The sequence below is a fragment of the Opisthocomus hoazin genome, chromosome 1 (assembly GCF_030867145.1).
Source record: "Opisthocomus hoazin isolate bOpiHoa1 chromosome 1, bOpiHoa1.hap1, whole genome shotgun sequence".
NCBI lineage: Eukaryota > Metazoa > Chordata > Aves > Opisthocomiformes > Opisthocomidae > Opisthocomus > Opisthocomus hoazin.
The window spans coordinates 32,529,923-32,551,463 of NC_134414.1; the positions used below are offsets into that span (position 1 = coordinate 32,529,923).

At 39.5% G+C, this 21,541-nt stretch overlaps 1 protein-coding gene across 1 annotated transcript in view; it reads left to right on the forward strand.

Annotated features, from left to right (window-relative positions):
* The window catches only part of COG6 (component of oligomeric golgi complex 6), a 64,641-nt gene that overhangs the window by 34,753 nt on the left and 8,347 nt on the right, over positions 1–21,541 (forward strand). Inside the window, exons 12-17 of the mRNA XM_075420875.1 lie at positions 2,903–2,994; positions 4,718–4,835; positions 14,994–15,125; positions 15,661–15,828; positions 17,794–17,901; positions 19,434–19,487. Coding sequence (XP_075276990.1) covers positions 2,903–2,994; positions 4,718–4,835; positions 14,994–15,125; positions 15,661–15,828; positions 17,794–17,901; positions 19,434–19,487 — 672 coding nt within the window. The remainder of the gene's footprint in view (positions 1–2,902; positions 2,995–4,717; positions 4,836–14,993; positions 15,126–15,660; positions 15,829–17,793; positions 17,902–19,433; positions 19,488–21,541) is intronic.

Here is a 21,541-nt window from a genome sequence, read left to right on the forward strand (position 1 = left end):
GACCCCTGGGGGACACCACTTGTCACCAGCCTCCAACTAGACTCAGCACCGCTGATGACAACCCTCTGAGTTCTGCCATTCAGCCAGTTCTCTATCCACTTCACCGACCACTCATCCAGCCCACACTTCCTCAGCTTCCCTAGGAGGACATCATGGGAGACTGTGTCGAAAGCCTTGCTGAAGTCAAGGTAGACAACATCCACGGCTCTCCCTTCGTCTACCCAGCCAGTCATGTCATCGTAGAAAGCTATCAGATTGGTCAGGCACGATTTCCCCTTGGTGAATCCATGCTGACTACTCCTGATAACCTTCTTTTCTTCCACTTGCTTCATGATGGCCTCCAGGATAAGCTGCTCCATCACCTTTCCCGGGATGGAGGTGAGGCTGACCGGCCTGTAGTTCCCTGGGTCCTCCTTCTTGCCCTTTTTGAAGATTGGAGTGACATTGGCCTTTCTCCAGTCCTCGGGCACCTCTCCTGTCCTCCAGGACCTCTCAAAGATGATGGAGAGTGGCTCAGCAATGACATCCGCCAGCTCCCTCAGCACTCGTGGGTGCATTCCATTGGGGCCCATGGATTTATGGACATCCAGATCACTTAAGCGATCCCTCACACAGTCCTCCTCGACCAAGGGAAAGTCGTCCTCTTTGTAGGCTTCTTCTCTTACCTCCGGGGCCCGGGATTCCTGAGGGCCAGTCTTAGCACTGAAGACTGAAGCAAAGAAGGCATTCAGTAGCTCGGCCTTCTCCGCATCCTCCGTCACCAGGACACCCACCTCATTCAGCAGCGGCCCCACGTTGTCCCTAGCCTTCCTTTTGCTGCTGATGTAGTTGAAGAAGCCCTTCTTGTTGTTTTTGACATCCCTTGCCAGCTTCAATTCCAGGTGAGCCTTGGCCTTCCTCGTCTCATCCCTGCATGCTCTCACCACGTTTCTGTACTCTTCCCAAGTGGCCTGTCCCTCTTTCCACATTCCATGCACCTTTCTCTTCTGCCTGATCTCCGCTAGAAGCTCCTTGTTTAACCATGCAGGTCTCCTGCCTCCTTTGCTAAATTTCTTTCTCAGGGGGATGCATTGCTCCTGTGCATGGAAGAAGTGTTGTTTAAAGAGCGACCAGCACTCATGGACCCCCGTGCCTTCGAGAGCCCTGGCCCATGGGATTCCTCCCAGTAGCTCCTTGAAGAGGGCAAAGTCAGCCCTCCTGAGGTCCAGGGTTTTGATCCTGCTTATCGCCCTGCTTCCTCCACGCAGGATCCTGAACTCGACCATTTCATGGTCACTGCAGCCGAGTCTACCTCCAACCTTCACATCCTCCACCAGTCCCTCCTTGTTTGTTAACACGAGGTCCAGCAGCGCGCCTTTTCTTGTTGGTTCCTTCACAACTTGCATCAGAAAGTTATCATCGATGCTCTGTAGGAACCTCCTGGATTGCGCCTGCCTAGCTGTATGGTCTTCCCAGCTGATGGAGGTAAGACATCAACTCTCCGAGTACAAAGAAAGTCAGCACTGTTTTGGTCTGTGTAGCCAGTATCTCCTGGTTGAGATAAACAGTCAGCATAGCTGGTCGTTAGTTATAAACATCATAGAATCATAGAATGGTTTGGGTTGGAAGGGACCTTATAGATCTTCTAGTTCCAGCCTCCCTGCCATGGGCAAGGACACCTTCCACCAGACCAGGTTGCTCAAAGGCCCATCCAACCTGGCCTTGAACACTGTCAGTGAGGGGGCATCCACAACTTCTCTGGGCAGCCTGTGCCAGTGCCTCACCACCCTCAGGGTAAAGAATTTTTCCTTATGTCTAATCTAAATTTACCCTCTTTCAGCTTGAAGCTGGTATCCCTTGTCTTTTCACCAAGTGCCCTTGTAAAAAGTTCCTCACCAGTTTGTAGGCCCCCTTCAGGTACTGGAAGGCCGCTATAAGGTCTCTCTGAAGCCTTCTCTTCTCCAGACTGAACAACCCCAACTCTCTCAGCCTGTCCTCACAGGAGAGGTGTTCCATCCCTGTGATCGTCTTTGTGGCCCTCCTCAGGACCCACTCCAACAGCTCCATGTCCTTCTTGTGCTGGGGGCTCCAGAGCTGGACGCAGGACTCCAGGTGGGCTCTCACCAGAGCGGAGCAGAGGGGCAGAATTCCTTCCCTCGACCTGCTGGCCAAGCTTCTTTTGATGCAGCCCAGGATACGGTTGGCCTGCTGGGCTGCGAGTGCACATTGCTGGGTCATGTCTAGCTTTTCATCAGCCAAAACCCACAAGTCCTTCTTGGCAGGGCTGCCCTCAATCCATTCTCTGCTCAGCCTGTGTTTGTGCTTGGGATTCCCCCAACCTGTGTGTAATACCTTGCAGGCCCACTTCTCAAGCCTGTCAGGGTCCCTCTGGATAGCAATATATCTGATTACATACTGGTAGCAGGTATATAATATCTCCTTTAAGTGAAGGAGAGGTTAATCCAGGTGATATTTTTTCTTTTGGGTAAAATACATATTTTGGACGTTCTGAGTTGTTGCATGATGCTAATGATCAACTGCAGTAGTTAGGGATTTTGCAGCTTTGCAGCTGTTCTTGCTATTCAGTGCTCAGGACAATTCCAGTATGTACTGGTATTAAGTGGTCAAATTATTTCATTGTTTTGAAATATTCAATAACAAGTTGCACTAAAAATCTATAGGGAAACAGGATTTTTTTTTTTTTTTTTTTTAAAGAATACATGCACCTCCTTGTTTTCTACCCAGAGGCTAAGAAGCACTTTGGCTGAAGCAGATTGTTGCAGTTAACTGGGCATTCTCTTGTTAAATTTGTTTCTGGTTAAATGTATTTTTCAAGAATCAGACACATATTGCACATAAAATTGTAGAAGTTGTCTTTTGGGATGTGTGATCTGAAGGATGCTTGTATTTCTTTATTCCACAGGTTAGAATTGAGCAGGTGATTGTTGCTGAGCCAGGCGCGGTTTTACTGTACAAGATTTCTAATCTTCTCAAGTTCTACCACCATACAATCAGGTATGCAAAATTATAAAGTATGTTAAAGACATCTTTTTTTTTTTTATTGTATATATAAAGATTGAGTAAAAAGAGTATTTTCATGGTTTAGTTATTGCTGTGTACTATGGAATCAAGGAGAAATGTGCGTGGTATCAAGGAGATGCCATTTATTTTTTGTGATTGCTCAATTCATATGGAATCTGCTTTGGAATATATCAATTTGCCATTTCTTTATTGTTCTGTCTAGATACAAGTAGTATACAAAAAAATGCACAGATCATTTAAGATTACAAAATCAAGTCCTCTTTGAGAAAATGCTAGAATTAAATTATCTCTAGAGCTTCAGTTTTTCTTTTCTTCCTCAAACAGCCATGTTTGGATACTAGTTTTTCTAATTATGATCTGGCATTGTTGTGTTGGGGAGATACTTGTATCATTCTGTATCTCGCTGTTGAAGGTACACCCATCACCTTCCAAGCTGCCAGATGCCACCAGGAGCACAGAAACTGGAGAAAAGCCAGAATCTCTGGTTTTATACATTGTGAAATTTGCAGTAGTTCCCATTGGCTAGAAACAGCAGTAGCAGGAAAATTTTCCTCCACAGCTGGGGACTGAACTGCCAAGAATTAAAATCACTAATATTAATGCTTGAGCTTCTTTTCTCTCTGACAAGACGTTTAGGTGTTGGGGAGACTGGGATAGTTGGTTCTTGAGCATCTCACACTGTATTTAAAATCCTCAATTGTGATGGCACTACAGGTCTATGGTAGAACACATACAAGAACTTTTTTTGATTTTTCTTTTAGGATATGGACAAAACATATTTTATTCCTAATCTTGGTGTCAAAAACAGCTAACAATTTTTGCTATAATTTTTCTGTTTCCAAAGTTTGTATTTCCCAGTGGTTATAAAGCTTTGTGCAATTGGAAATGGGATGTTACAATGGAAGGTCTTGGGCAATCTCATCTGTTGCTTTCTGTCTTGCTAACAATACGTTGTTTAAAGAACATTGAAGTACATTCTGTCGGCTGAATAATTTCCTGTATAGAGGAAATGCACCTCAATAATGAAGGGAAAATCCAGTTTCAGAAAATTAGCTATTAAATGCAAGAAGATTATAATTGAAAATCAAGCTACAAGGTTAAATTAGTCCTATTATGATGCAATGAATTTTTACTGCCATTTTTGTAGCTTAGGAGTGCTTTTACTTTAGACAGAAGGTATATCCATGAGATGAGTAGTCACGTAATGTCATTTAAGGTTTATGCGGTATTCAGGCTAAGTATAAGAACTTGACACTTGGAAAAGTGAGACATGAACTCTTGTACTTTTGGAGGTGCCTAACATCGCAGTGAAGAAAGAAGAGAGATGATACTGTCCCTAAAGAACAGTCTGACAGAATTATCAACCATTTTTATTTTATGTAATCTGTTTTCTATAACAGAAGTAGATGTACAGAATAACAAAAATCTGCTAAATTTTAGATTTCTACTGAAAAGTTGTGCAAAGCTTCAGATAGCCCATACTTAATATCTGCTTAATTACATAGTCGATAATGTTTGTTCTCCCAGTCAACATATGAGTGAATCTCTCAGGTAGTATGGACAACTGTTCCCTGCAATTACTTAGTTGTAAATTTTCAACTTTGGAAAAATTGTATTTGGAATGCTGTCTAAAGTGTCTGACCCTGTCACGTTCCATCCCTTCAGATTATTTAATTAATCTTAATTTTGTTTTCAGTGGTATTGTAGGAAACAGTGCAGCCACACTGTTGACAACAATTGAAGAAATGCATTTGTTGAGCAAGAAGATATTCTTTAATAGCCTTAGTCTTCATGCAAGTAAACTAATGGACAAGGTTTGTTTCAAAATCATACAACTTTCATGTTTCAAAACACACACTTTTATTTCCCTTTTGTATAGTAAGACTGTTAGATGAATAGCTGTTTTATACTTCAGCTTTTTCTAAAATTGGAGTTTTGTAGTTTCTATATTCTAGCTATGGAACGACATTAAAAACTTCCTGTCTATGCTTTAATTCTTCTAAAAGTTTTATTTTTGTGAAAATATGGATAAAGTACTGATGTTAGCAGCGCTTGTTTACAGAACAATAGAGCAGTTTACATATTTTTAAAATCATTCAGAAAAATTAGAGAATTTCTCTAAGTGCGATATAGCAAAGTCAGCTGACTGAGCTAGATAATTTGCATTAAAGCATCATCAGATCAATAGTTAATTACTCATGTGCATAATTCCTTTCTTGAAGTTACGAAGTGTATTTCAAGATGGTAAGCTAAGTAAAAACAAAACTTGGGCTTTTTTGTCATTTATAAAAATAGTTTTACCACATGACCATTGCTTCCGTTAAAAGCAGAATTTACATTTTTTTGTACCAAGTAGGTGCACCTAAGCCAGCGTTACTTTTCTGCTATCTTTTTCTCTCCTGTTGATCACTTTGAGTTGTGTTTTATTGAACTTCCCGTTGTTCAGTAACTAATACTATTTTTTTTTAATTTCTCCCTGCTATATTCATATCATGTTGCTGTTGGTGGATCTGCCAGTTAAATCTCACTTTTCTAAAATCTAAACAAAGTTAAAGAAAATTGTTAGGCTATACATCCCTTTCCGTTTCCCAGGGATCTGACTCTTCATCCAGAATGCCTGTTTGAGATGTGATGAGTTGACTGGGCTGTAAAACCAAGAAGAGTTGCCTTTCTTTACTCCTTGTTATTGCACAGCCTCAGAGTTCAACAAAGCCCTCGCATTACTGTTTTTTCCAGTTTAAAAAAAAAAAAAAAAAGAAAGTTTGAAAGTGGAAAACAAACAGTGACGTTTTCTAAGTGTATTTCTAAATTATTTGTACTTAAGCTACAAGAAAAATGCAAAAATACATAGATTTACAGAAACCATTCTTTGTGCAAAGGTTTGTAGTTCACCAACCATTCAGTGGGTTTTCTGAGTTTGGTCAGGGTTGTTTTGTGGTCTCAAAGTAGTTTTCTCATTCTGTACAGCTTGTGTCTGGTCCCAGTTTCCTGTCTTTCTGTAAGGCCTAAGGAATGACTTTCTCAGAGGAACAGTTGTTTGTCCTCATCTTACCTTCTGTATATCCCACTGACTCCTTTCAGTGGTTTCATTCGTTCATCAGGTGACTCCTTAGTTGCTACCACCCACAGTCCGTACTACTAAAGTCCGTTCAGTACATTGTTTGTTGTCATGGGGTATTTCCATTTGGATGCAATGTCATCAGAACAGGACTTCCTCTTCTACTAATGCTTCTTCAAGGGTCAGTTAAAGCTCGAGTTCATAAAATAAGCAATGGACAGGGACAATATGAATTTACCAAAAAACAAAAGCTTATGGCTTGCTGTGGGCATATGCTAGACACATGCTCTGTATTCCTCAGAACATTTCATTTCCTAATATGTAAGCTAAATGAAAATACCTGTGTACTTGTTCCTTTTATGAAGAGAAATCAGTGATGGGCCTTAGCAAAAAATGTATGACTTCTTATAAAGAATGTGAAAACAAAGTAGTGCTTAAGGAAAGAAATTTTCTGGACTTGAAACTGGAAGACAGCTCTGTATTCATCTCTGTTGTATTTAGCTCTGTTGTATTTATCCTGCTTGGTCTTACATTTGTACTAAAACGGGAGCCAGCATAATTTTTCTCTTCATATAACTCAAAATCTTTGTACTTTTGTTTTGGATGATATGCTGTTTTCAGCTTGGATAGGAGTAGAATTCGGAAGGAGAAGAAGGAATGATAGAGGAATTGTGGTCCCCCAGTGTGTAGTATGTGCTCTTCGTAGTGTCATTACGGGAAGGTTGTGTAATTTTCTTTACCCTCTTAGGTCCCCTTCCCTCAGCCCCCAGCCTGGATGTAACTGGCTCCAGGTGCTGCCATGGTTTTAGGAAGGAATCGAGCCTGGTTTTGCTGATGTTAAATGAAGGCAGTGGTTGCACTGCCGCCTTCAGTGATGCTTTATTCCAAATAATGAATGGCATACCGAGGATACCATGTAATGTAAAAAGATCATAGTATTGGTCTTTCTCATAAATACATTTTATAAATTAAATCTGAAACACTGAAAATTTTCATTGCATATGTGCCCTATGAAGGTCTTTCCTCAGGATGTAATTGAGATAAAAAACTTAGAGACTCAGAAAGGGATTAGATATATGAGTAACAAAGACATGCACCATTATTTATTATTCTCTGTGCTTCAGGAGTTAATGACGAGGTAGCTCTATGGCTGAGACAGAGTCTTGCTGTACTGATGTGCGGTTCTTGTGACAGAGCTTTAGACAGTCCTTTGAAGCACCTTATACTAGTTCCCTTTATGAGTGGACTACTGAATTGATAGAATTATGTCTTATCTCCTCATGACTGAAATTAGTTTTACTTCACAAAAAATACAAAATTAATAGGCTGAATTACACTTGGAGAAACATCAGTTTCCGTGAGATAAAGACCCTATTTTATCATAAATTTATTTCTCCGATTAGTTTATTGTGTGTTAATATACAGATAACCAGTTTTTATGCCTTATCATATGTCTTCATTAGGTTAGTAGTGAATGTCACAATGCTTTTACATTTTAAGGAATGTCAAGGTTGCTTTTTATCATCCTTTTGATTAATTTGTGTTCAGACTAAAATTGTGTATATGTATTAGTAGGATTCTCTTCATATCCCAACCTTTTTACCAGCTTTTTGCTAACTATATGTACTGCAACTGCTTCCATATTTATTTTTTTTTTATTATTTTCAGAGAAGATTAAAGCACTGGAAAACAGACCCTTTGTGCTTACATGTGCGATTGCAAAGGCTTTGTTGCTGCTCCTGTTATACCCAAGGAGAATACTTACTTGTAAAATTAGTAAATTACTTTTCACTTGGGCAGTCTGGAAATCATGGTTCCTTATTTCAGCTTATATTTTGCATATTATAACATTGATAAGCCAGTTTCAAAGAATATCAGCTGTCCGTTACTTTAAGATATAATTCTTAATGCAATTTAGATAACTTTGGAAGTAGATTAAAATATAAATAAGGTGTTCTTAAATACAAAATATTTTTATTTCTGTAAACTTAAGTGCCTCTTTCGTTTGTATCATTAGAAAGTGCTGATTATAGCCAGTGTGAGTGACACCATTTTAATGATAGTATTTCCTCAGAATAATCAGTTGTTCCTGATAATCTGAAAATCATAAGCAAGAAATTCTGAATGGAAATCAGTTCTACGGTTTTTATTTAATTTAAAGAGAATTTAAATGTTTTCTTCATTGCTGTTTGTAGCTACAAAATTCCAGAATACTTAACCATAATTACCAGTGAATTTGTAACTTGAAAGGAGTCTCTTTAGCCCTGTGCAAATTCTCTTGTGCTATAGTGTGGGCAGAACTGTCTGGAAACACTGGTGTGTTCCTGTGTCTTGCTTTGATATGCTTTTTTAATGTGTACAGTCTATCTAGCAGTTGATAGACCAGAATAGTATTTAAGCAAATCTTTCTCTTAAGTATAGCAAGTTGACAACTTTTTTTAGACAAAGCAGGTTTCATTAAATATGCTAACTCCTGAAGATCCCTTCCTTTGGATGTGGAGGTATGACAGGATGGTAATTTGACTCTGATGTCCTCATCACCACAGACGATTTAATTCCCTAGGTTACTGATTATGCTGAGTTGAGCATTGTCTTCAAACTGCCTGGGGTTTAATTTGTGAGGCTCGATGGGAAACTGAGACTTCAGGCTGCTCTTTCTAGGACAAGAAAATAGCTTCCTCTTCGCATCTATTTTTGAGAAGAGTTCCATATTACATAAGGAGTGTCACAAGCACGGAGCTGTATGGAAACTTAAAGGCATTCTTAGATCAGGATTCTTCCTTCTGATTGTCAAGCCATCAATGTAAGTGATACAGGGAAGTCCCTGTACTTACGGGCTTGCTCAGAAGCACTTTCCTATGAACATCTTTTTTCGTTACATCAGAAAATCTCAAGCATACTGGTTATAATCTGAAAATAAGGTAGTCAGCAGTTCACACAACTTTAGACTCTTTAGTCTGAGAAACCCTTTTTATGGTGTTCTCATTCAGACTTCACTAGTAGCTCTTTATGATCTGGAATCTATGTAACAGAAATATTCAGCATACTGCCTGAAAGTAAGTCCATTGTTATCAAAGAAAGGCAGTACACAAGGGAGTCTCTTTGGCTCTAACACTTCTTGAAACCTGTCGTGAATCTTACTAACAGAGTTGTTGCAAAATCACTTTATTTTCAGGGTTTCAAATGCCGTTCACAACCTTGAGATTCTCAGGTCATTGTAGAGCTTGACATGGACATCATATAGAAGCTATGCATCACCACACTTCTCCTATGTCATATAATTATAGAATACTTTGGGTGGAAGGGAACTTTAGAGGTCAACTAGCCCAACCCCCTGCAGTGAGTGGGGACATCTTCAACCAGACAAGGTTGCTCAGAGCCCCGTCCAACTTGGCCTTGAATGTCTCCAGGGATGGGGCCTCCACTACCTCTCTGGGCAACCTGTCCCAGTGTTTCACCACCCTCACTGTAAAAAATTTCAGCCTTACATCAAGTCTAAATTTACCCTCCCTTAGTTTAAAGCCATTGCTCCTTGTCTTACCACAACAGGCCTTGCTAAAGAAGATTTTCCCCATCTTTCTTATATGCCCCTTTCAGGTACTGGAAGACTGTTACAAGGTTTCCTCGCAGGAGAGGTGCTTCAGCCCTCTGATGGGATTTGTCACCCTTCTCTGAAGGGTCAGTGCATCAGCTTTTACTGCAAATGCATTGCTGTATGGGCTCTTGCCCTTCAGAGGCAGTGCTGGACAGTCTTGCTAGTGCTTTCTCGCTTTGGTAACAATTGGTTCGTTCTGGTTGTTGGTTCAGCAGAAATATTTTCTGGCCAGCGTTAGTGTCCCTGTGCTGAAAAATCATGTTTGTATTTGTTTCTTTGTAGGTTTCTTGGACCCAGGTGTGGGTCTAGCAGCCATGCTAGTAAAGCGCTTGAGAACTGTAGGTTCAGTCCTGATGTATCCTTTTATCTTTCTGTTGACCCTGTGTGAATAAATCAAATGTTTAGGGATTTGGGATTCTGCTTGTGTTACTCACTGCCTGGATCTAACTAAGAACAGCCTGTTACAGGTTACCATGTTACAGATTATGGTAAATCCAGGAGAAAGTACAAAATGAAAATAATGATTGTCAGCAACAGAAATTGTTCCGATGAAACTGGAAGCAAGCACCTAATGCACTGGAGTGGATGGACTGCTCTTTGAGTTCTTTCATAGTGAGAGAGTTGTCATTTAAAATCACGAGTCTGTTGGTGAGGCATTTCAACAAGCCTGTTAAACTAACCTATGCCAGCGTGTTTTGTTGGACCAGCCTAATACATTTAGAGAGTGGGAATTTTCAAGCACACCTGTCCTTACTCTGGCTTCAGTAGTACTCCAGAACAATTATTGAAGGAAGGAATAATTACAAACATTGAATTAAATGGAAAAAGAGTTATTGTAAGGGTATTAAAGAGATATTATGCCAAACTAACCTGTCATCTGCTGTCTGAGCTGTTAGAAGACTTATTAGTAGAGTACCCCAGATCAAACTTTGGGATTGTTGTTCCTGAATGCTGTTTTTTTTCAGAGTAGATACATGCAAATTAAATGTTATCATCGCGTTATCTGCTAAGTTTGTCAGTGGGACATTGCATGGGAATATCTGTAAACTTCTCCCTCATAATTTGGTTCCTGTCAGAATGAAACATATTAGGTTTCTGGGAAACCAGATACGGGACAGGTGAAAGAAGACTGGTTGATGTTGTGGTCTGAATGGTGTTGTAGTCTGAATGGATCCATGTGAACAAAATAAATTTAGTAAGAATTTTTCTGTTGTCTTTTTTTTCAAGTCCAGTTTGAGAGCTGAAAAGAAAAACATGCCATTAGGCATTCTGCTGTGGAACCTGTGGTGATCGCTGTAGGATCCTAATAGGTCCCAGAAGTGCTTAGGACAGCTTCTCCGAAGCTTTGCTGGTAGACGTGCACTCATCTTTGCTGCTGTTTAACTGTGGTGAAAATTGTTTCAATTTCTAGAATGAATTGTTGTAGTTGACACTAACCAGTTGTAACTGACAGGATGAAATATTCAGATACCTTTTTTACAAGGTTCCACATCTGTAGTGCTTTGTCTCCGCTCTTTGCCTGTGAGGTTTCCAAAAAGACTCTGTTAAAAGCTGATTAGACACTTCAAAAAGCCAACCTTTTGTTTGTCACGCTGAGCAGTGCTTTCTCTGGGGAGTTCTGTGTTTTAGATTACTGTCTTGTTTTATTTAATGCTAGTGTCACAGAATTGCAGAATGGATGAGGTCACCTGGAACCTCTGGAGATCATCTAGTCCAACCATCTTACTCAAACAGTGTCAGCTACGGCAGGCTGCCTAGGAGTGGTTCCAGTTGAGTTTTGAATGTCTTCAAGGATGGAGACTCCCTAACCTCACTGTGCAACTGTTCCCAGTTTTTGATTAACCTCACAGTAAAAAATTGTTTTCCTGTGTTTCAATCTGTGCCCATTGCCTCTTGACCAGTCACTGGACACCACTGAGAAGAGTCTGTCTCCCTCTTCTTTATCCCTCCCATGAGGTATTTATACACATTGATATCACCCCCCCCCCCCGCCTCCTCTTCTCCAGGCTGAACACAGCCTCTCCTTGTGTAGGAAGTACGCCAGTCCCTGCATGAACTTTGTGGCCCTTTACTTCACTCGTTCCAGTACATCCATGTCTTTCTGTACTGTTAACTTTCTAATGTTCAAGTAGGATAGTATATAAATAGTTTTGGTTGCTTGCCTGTACAGTATTTTCAGTATGTGCAGGTGCACATATGAGCTTCTAACAAAGCTGCTCTCCTTAACATCTGTTCCAATCATTAATAGAATTAACTGTATTTAATAGGAACAAAAATTGCATCTATTTTTTTCCATTTAACATTCTTTGTAAATGAGGAAGGGTAACGACATACATGCACTCTTGTCTTGGTTGTTGGTACTCCCCTTTCTTTCTCCTGTATTACCTTAGTTTTCTTAAATCCTTCAAGACATTCTTTGAGCTTCTTGCTCTCATAGACAGAGAAGCGTGCTCTGGAGTGTAGATTTGGAGGAAGTTGACTGGCTTAGTAATTGTTCCCCACTGACTGATAAGCAGAACTTTAAGTGAAGATACAATTTTTAGTGCCAATTGTAATTTTAGGAGAATTTGTTTCAGTTTTGTATATCAGATTTTAAAAATTGAGAATTTCTTCTTGTTTTCTTTGAAAAGCTGAACAGCTGGTTGGCCTTGTTTCCGCATGACTGAACTGCTGGTTATAACTGACTCGACACTTAATACTGCGTACGCTTTAATGCTGTTGAGCTGGCTGCTACAGAACTTCTCTGATAGTTTTTAGTTAGCTCCTGTCTGGCTTGCATTTGGATGTAGAATTCAGCATGCATTTCAAATCTATTTTTCTGGAACTAGGCATTGATTATCATAATCTTTTAGCGCATGTAAAACATTCAGACATCTTTTTTTTATTAATAGAATAGCAATTTATCTCTCGGGAATTGAAGTCAGTAGGTTCCTCTGTAAATTAGATATGCCTGGTTTTAAATTTTCCTTTCTAATTCTTAAAAAAAACCCCAATCTACATTCATGTGCAGAAAGTTAGAATTTTCAAAATTAACACAGCACTGCTTTAATTTTCCTTCACTTAGTAATAACTCTACCTCTATTGCAGCACTCAGGAATTTCAGTCTGATCCAGATAGAACCCAATGATCTAAACCTTTTTTCCTTGCCGAGTTTTCTTCTACCATAATGTTGTCCCTTGCTCCCATCTAGAAGACACAGTAAACTTTAAAAGAACAGTTTAAATGAAAGATGAAGCTAACTTCTGACCATCAGCTACTTCAGGAGACAAAAGTTCTGTGCAAAGAAGCCTGAAATTATCATTGCCATGATCTGTGTGTCTGTTGGAAGTGAAAACTCCATCAAACTCTATTCTCAAATTAATGCCAAAATATCCCTGAACACGATCCAGTTCAGGTCTAAGAACAGTGTGTTCAAGGCACAATCAATACCCCTAATAATAACAAGAATAAACAAGAAGAAAGTCACCTAGTGCTGTAAATTTCAGTAAACTTTACTACTAATCAGCACTGAGTAAGTGCCTCTCTCTAAATTACTGTTACGTCATTGCTAGAATATTTGTTTTATGCTTTCAAGACTGCTTAGGCTGAACAACGCTGTTCTCTGAACCTGTTAGATTTAGTTGTCCATTGGTTCCTTGAATTCAGTGTACTATCTCCTGGAGAGTGAGAATAGAGGAACAATTTGTATTCAGAAGTGTGCATGAAAGGTTTTGTTTGATCTGTCTTGGTAACGGTGTGGGGACTCGTATGGTATCTCATATGTTTCAAAGCAAACACAGTGTGGAAGCTAAGCCTGGCTCCGAAGAGAGTTATTTCTTCTTGCTCTGGTGGCATGTTCATTAGGTGCAGATTTGTTTCCATGAGGCTCTATAATGCTCCACTCTGAAAATGCCTGTTATGCTCTCCTTCTTGGTTCCTCTGACCATCAGCCTCTGCCCCTTTGGTATTTTTCTTTCCTTCCTTGGAGGCTCGGACATGTATGTTATCACGCTATTGATCAGCGGTTTTCATTTGGGAAGGTATGGAGCACATTGCCTGTGGCTTGGGGGTCCATCCAAAGCTGCCTTCTCCTCTTGTTGAGCTGGAGTCTGGAGAGCGTTGCAGAAGTGCACACTGCCTTGCTCTGCTGCACCTAAAGACCTTGAGCGAGGCGCACAGGCCAGTCCCGGCCAAGGTTGGTTACATCCTTCTGAAAGAGGTGATGACTTGAAGCATTGGCTTGTTCTGTATTGCTGGGGGTCTCCTTGTTCCCTCACAATCCAGCCAGATTTGTGTTTGCCCCTGGGGAGACAGGAGAGAGGGAAAGGAGGGGAGAGGATAGTTGGCAGAAGGAAGAGAGGCCAGCAGCCTGGCTCATCCTTAAGGGTATGGAGGTGGCAGGAAGCCATTTTGAGGCAGCACTGAAGGCAGGAAGGTGCAGCTATGTTTGGAGTGGAGCCTGAGGAACATGGGTTGGGAAAAAAGAGATGTGCTAGGTTTCATTTATCGTATATAAACATTTAATGAAGTGTTTCTTGGGTATTTCCCTGTTACAAAGAAGATCTAAAGTATGTGAGCCTGTGTTAAAAACAGCATAAAATTTCAGTCCATTTCAGGTGCTTCAGCTTTTCAGGATTTGACTCGGAAACTGTGTTTTTTCTCTAAGATTTACAAACTTTTCTTCTTTCTGTTTTTTAAACATCTGCGATCTAATCTTTGAGGTAGACCTGCATTCCAGGTCGTGCGGTGGTGTTGCAGTTTGTGTAGGTGTACCTGAGCTAGCTTGTGCACAGTTCACTTGTGTACTGGTAATTTAAGGTACAAATTTGGTAGGGATTAAGACTATTGCATCGGTGACTGCAGCTTGCATACTCAGCATGATAGGGGCTGTGCAGCCTTGTCAAGAAGACGATTTCATTCAGCTGCTGCAGTATGGCCCTGCAGTAGATTCTGGAGTGTTTACAGGAGGCCCTGCTCGAAGTGAACTCAGTAGTGCCGACAATGTGGCTATTCTTTGGCACCTAATCTAGCAAATGTGGGGGTTTTTTACTACCAAGAACGGTAGCATTTGGGTTTCTCTAGATTAGGAAATACGCATAGTCTGAATGGAGAAATGCAGTTTTGCTTGTTTGTACCTGAATGGGATGGTTGTGCTGAAAGTTGCAGGCAATTACTGTCTGAAATACGCTAAATTTATCCAGTGTCAAATTAAACTTTTCTCTGCATGGCTACAAGTGTTTTTATTATTAGCTGGTTGAATCTGTGCTAACAGACTGGTTGGTGTTTACTGTAAATTAAATAAAAAAAAAACCCTCACAAACAGATAATCTTGTTCTTTAGGTTGAACTCCCACCTCCTGATCTCGGCCCAAGCTCTGCACTAAATCAGACACTTAACTTGCTGCGGGAGGTTCTGGCATCTCACGACTCATCTGTTGTTCCGCTGGATGCCCGTCAAGCTGACTTTGTGCAGGTATGAAAGTATGTTTGACTGCTCTGAAGAGGAGGGAAAGAAAAATGTATCTGTCAGTTCAGTACACAGAAGATGGGTGAAAAATTAATCTTTCTGTCTGGTCCCATTTTGGAGCTTCCTACCAAACCAAACTTTGTAATGTGGATAAGAGAGTGACTTACAAAGTGGATAATTATAGTACAGTATGGAGTGCTACTCTTTAATGCAGTATCTAAATTCTGTTATCCAATTACTACTCCATTAAGTAAATACACCCTCAAGATTACACAATTACCAATTATCTAATCTGGGTTACTCTTCCTCCTGCTAGCTTGGAATTTGTTCTTCTCAGGTTTTTATACTTTTCTTATCACTATGGTAGCTGATCACCTGCTGACAAATCCAGTAGAAAACTGCTTTCACAGTTGGAAACTCTCATTTCTCTTTATTCTGCTTTGGGAAATAAATCCATGATAGAGACAGAATGAGCTCAGAAGCCTTGTGTGACATGATTTCCTCCCTCCCTTACCTCTTTTCTATGTGTTTGCTATTTTAGGTTCTGTCTTGTGTGCTAGATCCATTGTTACAGATGTGTACTATGTCTGCTAGTAATTTGGGCACAGCTGATATGGCAACCTTTATGGTAAATTCGCTTTACATGATGAAGACTACTTTGGCTCTATTTGAATTCACTGACAAACGTCTGGAAATGCTACAGTTTCAGGTAAGCTTTAACAGCCCCAAAAGAAAAGGAACTTATTACTGATAATCTGTAGGCTGTAAGGTGTGATGTGAACTTATTTGTCTTGGATAATAATTTGCTTTGGGTCGATTCTAAATCAGGGAAATGGGATAAGAGGGCTTCTTATCAGTGACCATAAGCAAATAGCAGGTATCAAAGCATATGTTACACAGCATCTTTCATTTTAAACAGACAAAAAAATGATTAGAAGATTGTGTTGATTTGGTTTAGTTGCAGGTAAACCCATATCAGCGAACATTTTCATTATCCTGATCATTCTGATAGTTATCTGCAAACTGTGTGAGAAGAAGCAAATGGAAGTAGAAAGTTCAAATAGCAAATGGCTGACTGTATTCCATCATATAATTAATACTAGATCATCACCTACTTTATACTGGAATATAATATAGCTGAAGGTACTACTTCAGTCCTTGTTCTACCTTTCTTTTCTCATTTGTTTGGTTTTGCCTAACGTGCCAGGATAGTAGTTCATATGTGGTACCATTATGAAACAGAATTGTAGTTTATAAACCATTGACTTGCGAAAGCTTAGGCACTGCCCATTTACAGTTTCTGCAATATTGCATCTCTGCAGTGTATCTCAGGAGAGCTTTTGGAGCTGGGGGGCTTGGAAGAAAGTCACAACTTCTTATTTGAAGGCATCAGTAAAGATTGGCTGTGAGCCATTTTTCTCTTTCTGCTCCTAATTAGAATTTCGAGCACCTTTTAGCTCTGAAACAAACAAACAGATAACCCCACCAAACTGTCTGGGGTATTGCTGATTTCCGTTATCAGGGCTGCTTTTTCAGAGTAAATGTTGTAATTGATTTATTCTTCAAATAAGCAGTAGAACTGTAGGTTATGCATTTAATACCATTTAGTTGCTTCAAATGTTTTACAAATATAAGAACAAACTGAAAAAATATCTTTAAGATTATACATAAATAGGTTATTCAGGTGGAGTAAGAATGGCATATTTAATAAGAGAAACATTTTTCATAGAAAAAAAAGAACTCTCTAAGACAGTTAAAATCTCCAAATTGGAATGGTAAGATTTCCCTCCTGATTTAAAAAGTGCATTTTTCTAAACAATTTTAAGAAGTAAAAAGGTGAACGCTTAAAATATCACACGGAAATCCTACATGTTACTAGACTGTGATATATTATAGATTTTTGCTTTTCTTTAGGATTGGAAGAAAAATAAATGAAATGTGTGGTAATTATCTGTAAAAATGAAGTAATAATGTGTATATACCCAAATACCTTTCCAGGAGTACTCAGACTACAAAATGGTTGCTGCTGCTGTGACTGGATTTATTGATTAGGTTTCTCTGCAAAGTGAAGACAATATGAATAATGTAAAATACATTTATGACTTTTTTCATATGAAGATAGTTAAAGCAAAATTGATATCTGTGATTTCATTGTCTGCTGTTCTTTCAGTAAATTTTTTTCAAATACATGTTTATCAGTATTGAATTTAAAATAATTACTGATTATGATTTAGTTTCAGTTTTGTTTTCCATATGAAAGACTGTCTCCTTCTCTTGTTTATTATAAAACTGCCATGCCATTGTCAATATTTTCAGTAAGAGTTGGATGATTTTTATCACATATTTTCAAAGAACTGTAGCAAGATAAAATGATATTGCAATTTTTAAGACTGGAGCTTTGGTATTCTTAATTTTTGGTGCTACTGAATTTTCAGATTCTTTTGTTCGACATGAAAGAATTATCTATATTTTTATTATTGGCTCCTTATAATATTTAAAATGTAAATGGATAAAATAATTCTTCTGTATGTATTTGTGGATTTTCCTTCTTTGTTGATCACTCTGCTTCTAATTTGTGTTTCTTATTTGTGTTTCTAGACCTTTTAACCCCAGGGCTTGTTCTATTTAATATTCTCATCCCCATTTTATAAATACTCTATGCTTATAATTTCAGATTGAAGCTCATTTAGACACACTCATAAATGAACAAGCTTCCTACGTGTTAACAAGAGCTGGGCTAAGTTACATATATAACTCTGTGCAGCAGCACAAACAGCAACAGGTAAGCATAATTATATATACTGTACGTGTTGAGCAGGTGCTGCATGCTTGCCAATTAGAAGATTTCTGGCACTAATATTTTTGCAAATTAAGCTCCCTTCCTCTGAAAGCAAAAGCTCAGTAATATCAGTTGACTTTTCTCATGGGACCAGGACTGTTAGACAAAGGCACTTTGCAATGACAGATTTCCCCTACACTTTGTGTTCAGCAAGCCTAGCAGGTTTGGTATGCAACAGTCCTGTGCATCTTATCTGTGTACCATCAACGGGCTTTGTACACCACAGACATCTTGTACGTTCTCAGAATAACTGCACAGGTAATGTAATATGCCTCAGAAAGCGTCAGAGTCAAACTGGCTTTAAAACACAAACACTGAGTGTACGTATACCACTTCCATGACACCTAGAACATACTGGATTTCCTGCACACATAGCATTCAGCTTTCTTCTGTTGCATGCTAGAGCACCGTACATAGATACCCTGCATGCATTAGATAATTAGTGCTTTTTTCTTCTGTGAAAAATTGGCAGATGAGTTTAGTAGTAATTTGGAATAATTTCTTCTTTTGTACTCTAGCTGTTCTAGCACCAAGACAGTGAGATTCTGAGAGTGAAAACTTGAGATTTCTTAGAGTGAACTGAAAACTGGAATTCAGAGCTTACGCTCTTCCATTCTCATGAACCACAGTAGTTTAAATGATAGGTGTTAACACAGCCCCTCTTCCCTTCAGCTGTGCCTGTGTCCTTTTGTGATCTTTTGTGAAGGTGCAGAACAGTGTTTTCTGGAGGAAGCAGAATTCTGTTGGAGAGCTTTATGTTGTTTCTTCAGCCAATAATTTTGCATAAAGTACCCAAACTCAACAGACTTTTGTGTATAAAGATGAATAAATAAATGTATAAATACTCTGATTAATAACTCCGTTTGGTTTCCTATTCATGAGCCTATCTCCTGTTCTAAAACCAATTTCAAATCGACCAAGGCAGATTGTTGATGGAATGTAGCAATTTTAATTTATATCTGTCCAGCTGTCGGTCTGCAGAGGTGACATTGTCACAGGATTTGCTAGGAGGTTAGGCAGAATGTATACATCGTAATGTCATACCAGCACAGAGCATTTACTGGAAAGCAGGGTTGAATTCTGCACGGTCCTGGAACAGGTGAGTAGAGGGAAGTAGTCCTGCAATTCTGGAGCACCAAGGGGATGTGGCCAGTTTCAGTTCAGTTTTTATCCTGGACCTTGTGGAACACTTTTTTCGGTTTATCACTTAATGGTGAAGAAGGAAGAAAAGGACTTGAAAGGACATGCTAAGAACTCGGTATTCTGAGTTTTTAATTTGAGAGCTGTAGAATACAAATGAACTGTTAGAGCATTTCAGTATTGATATGGTGATTCAGTTTCCAAGCCTTTCAGATCCTGTAGCAGGACCAAATAACAATTTAGTACTGAACCAACTGTAGAATTTATGATTTCTTATCTTTTTCCGTATGCTAGTATGACCCTTTTCTTTCCCCTCTTTGACTATTGATTCTTAGGGTCCTCTTTCAAATTTGCCAAATATGGATTCTGTGTCTCTGAAGGTGGCAATGGTAAGCATTTTACATTTTTGTATTATGGTTGTAATGCTGTGACATGGGAAAGAATACTGTTAATTGTGTGATGTAGTAGATACTCACCTAACCAGTCATTCTCTTTAAGAATAGCTAAATTATATGTCTGGGAATACTTTCTTCATTTGTAGTAATTTGACCACTTGAAGTAATAAGTACATAAATTATTTATGAACAGGTAGTAACAGAATATTAGTTTCTAAGCCTTGAGAAACAGTAATTTGCTTAACAAGAATACCGTCCCATGAGTCATCTTAAATTGCTAAAAGCAAATACTTAGCTCTAATTAGTTTTAATCACCAAAGTTTCTTTTTTGCCTGTGTGCTTTGAAATGTAGGTTCTGCTATCATTTATAGTTTTAGTCCTAAGGCTTTGATTTTGTGCAAATAGTTCAGCTAAACTCAGAAGTTAGGTGCTGGGCATATGTCACAGTTATATTTTCTAAGTTGAAAGCTACAATATACTTTAAAAGAAATTATCTGCTGATATTTTTCCTTAGAGTGTGTGAAGGCTATTTTGCATAGAGATAGCAGTATCATAGTTCACTAGTCAATAATATATGATCTGTCACTCTTCTTGCTTAGCCAAGTTTAGCTTTATTCTGAAGTTTTAAGTGTAAACAAGGCCTACTCATCCAGCAGTACACATATGCCCCCACGAAAAAAAGATCTTTTTAAAGAAAACTTTTTAGAAAAAGTGGTTTTCAAAAAAATCATATGTTGAATCTCCTAACTGTCTAGCCTGTTTTCATCTGTTCAAGTTTTAAACCAGTGATTCCCAAGCTGTTTGGATGAACGCAGCTCTGGCACAGAGCACTCGGTGGTTTACTCAGATCAGCGTGTGTTCTTATCAATGTTCATAAATTTTGCATTTAAAAGACCTTCTATTTTTCATGGTCTTGTAGACCAACAAGGAATTTCAAGATTACAACTTGGGGACCATCTCTTTAAATTATATATATGTAGCTTTGTTATCTGTAGCGGTACGTATTAATTTCACTTGAATAGTTAGAGAAGAATCCAACTGTTTTATTTTCTTCATTACTTTGTTTGATATCTGCTTGTGTGAATACACTTTAACCAGAATGGAACTCGGTATGCTGAAATCAAACCCATGTAAATCCCATCTATCAGCCTCTGTTGGCTTCCCAGGATTTAAACCATGTGGAGGGAGTACTGCCAGGCAAATTCACTGTCTCCCAACTGAACCTGAATGTTTTCTAGGTCCCAGCCTTTTAAGTTGCTCATACGTGCTTACAAATGCTGTTCTAGTAAAGTCCATACCTCTCTCTCGGGTAAAGCTCCCTTGCTTTCCGAACAGGGGCAGATAAGCCCAGAAAGTTAGTGAGAACTGTGCGTGACTCATTAGTCATTTGTGCCCACTTTTTGATGGAATCGTTTAGGTGGGAAAAGACATTTAAGATCATTGAGTCTGACTGTTAACCTAACACTGCCAAGTCCACCACTGAACCATGTCCTTAAGTGCCATGTTTACACATGTTTTAAATACTTCCAGGGATGGTGACTCCACCACTTGCCTGGGCAGCCTGTTCCAATGCTTGACAACCCTTTTGGTGCAGAATGTTTTCCTAATATCCAAAACCTTCCCTGACGCAACTGGAGGCCATTTCTTCTCATCCTATCGCTAGTTACTTGGGAGAAGAGACTGACTCCCGCCTCACTACAGCCTCCTTTCAGGTAGTTGTAGAGAGCGATAAGGTCCCCCTCAGCCTCCTCTTCTCCAGACTAAACAGCCCCAAGTTCCCTCAGCCACTCCTTGGAAGACTTGTTCTCTAGACCCCTCACCAGCCTCACTGCCCTTCTCTGGACATGCTCCAGCACCTCAATGTCATTCTTGTAGTGGGGGGCCCAAAACTGAACACAGTACTTGAGGTGCGGCCTCACCAGTGCCGAGTACAGGGGCACCATCACCTCCTTACTGCTGCTGGCCACACTATTCCTGATGCAAGCCAGGATGCTGTTGGCCTTCTTGGCAACCTGGGCACACTGCTGGCTCATGTTCAGCCGGCTGTC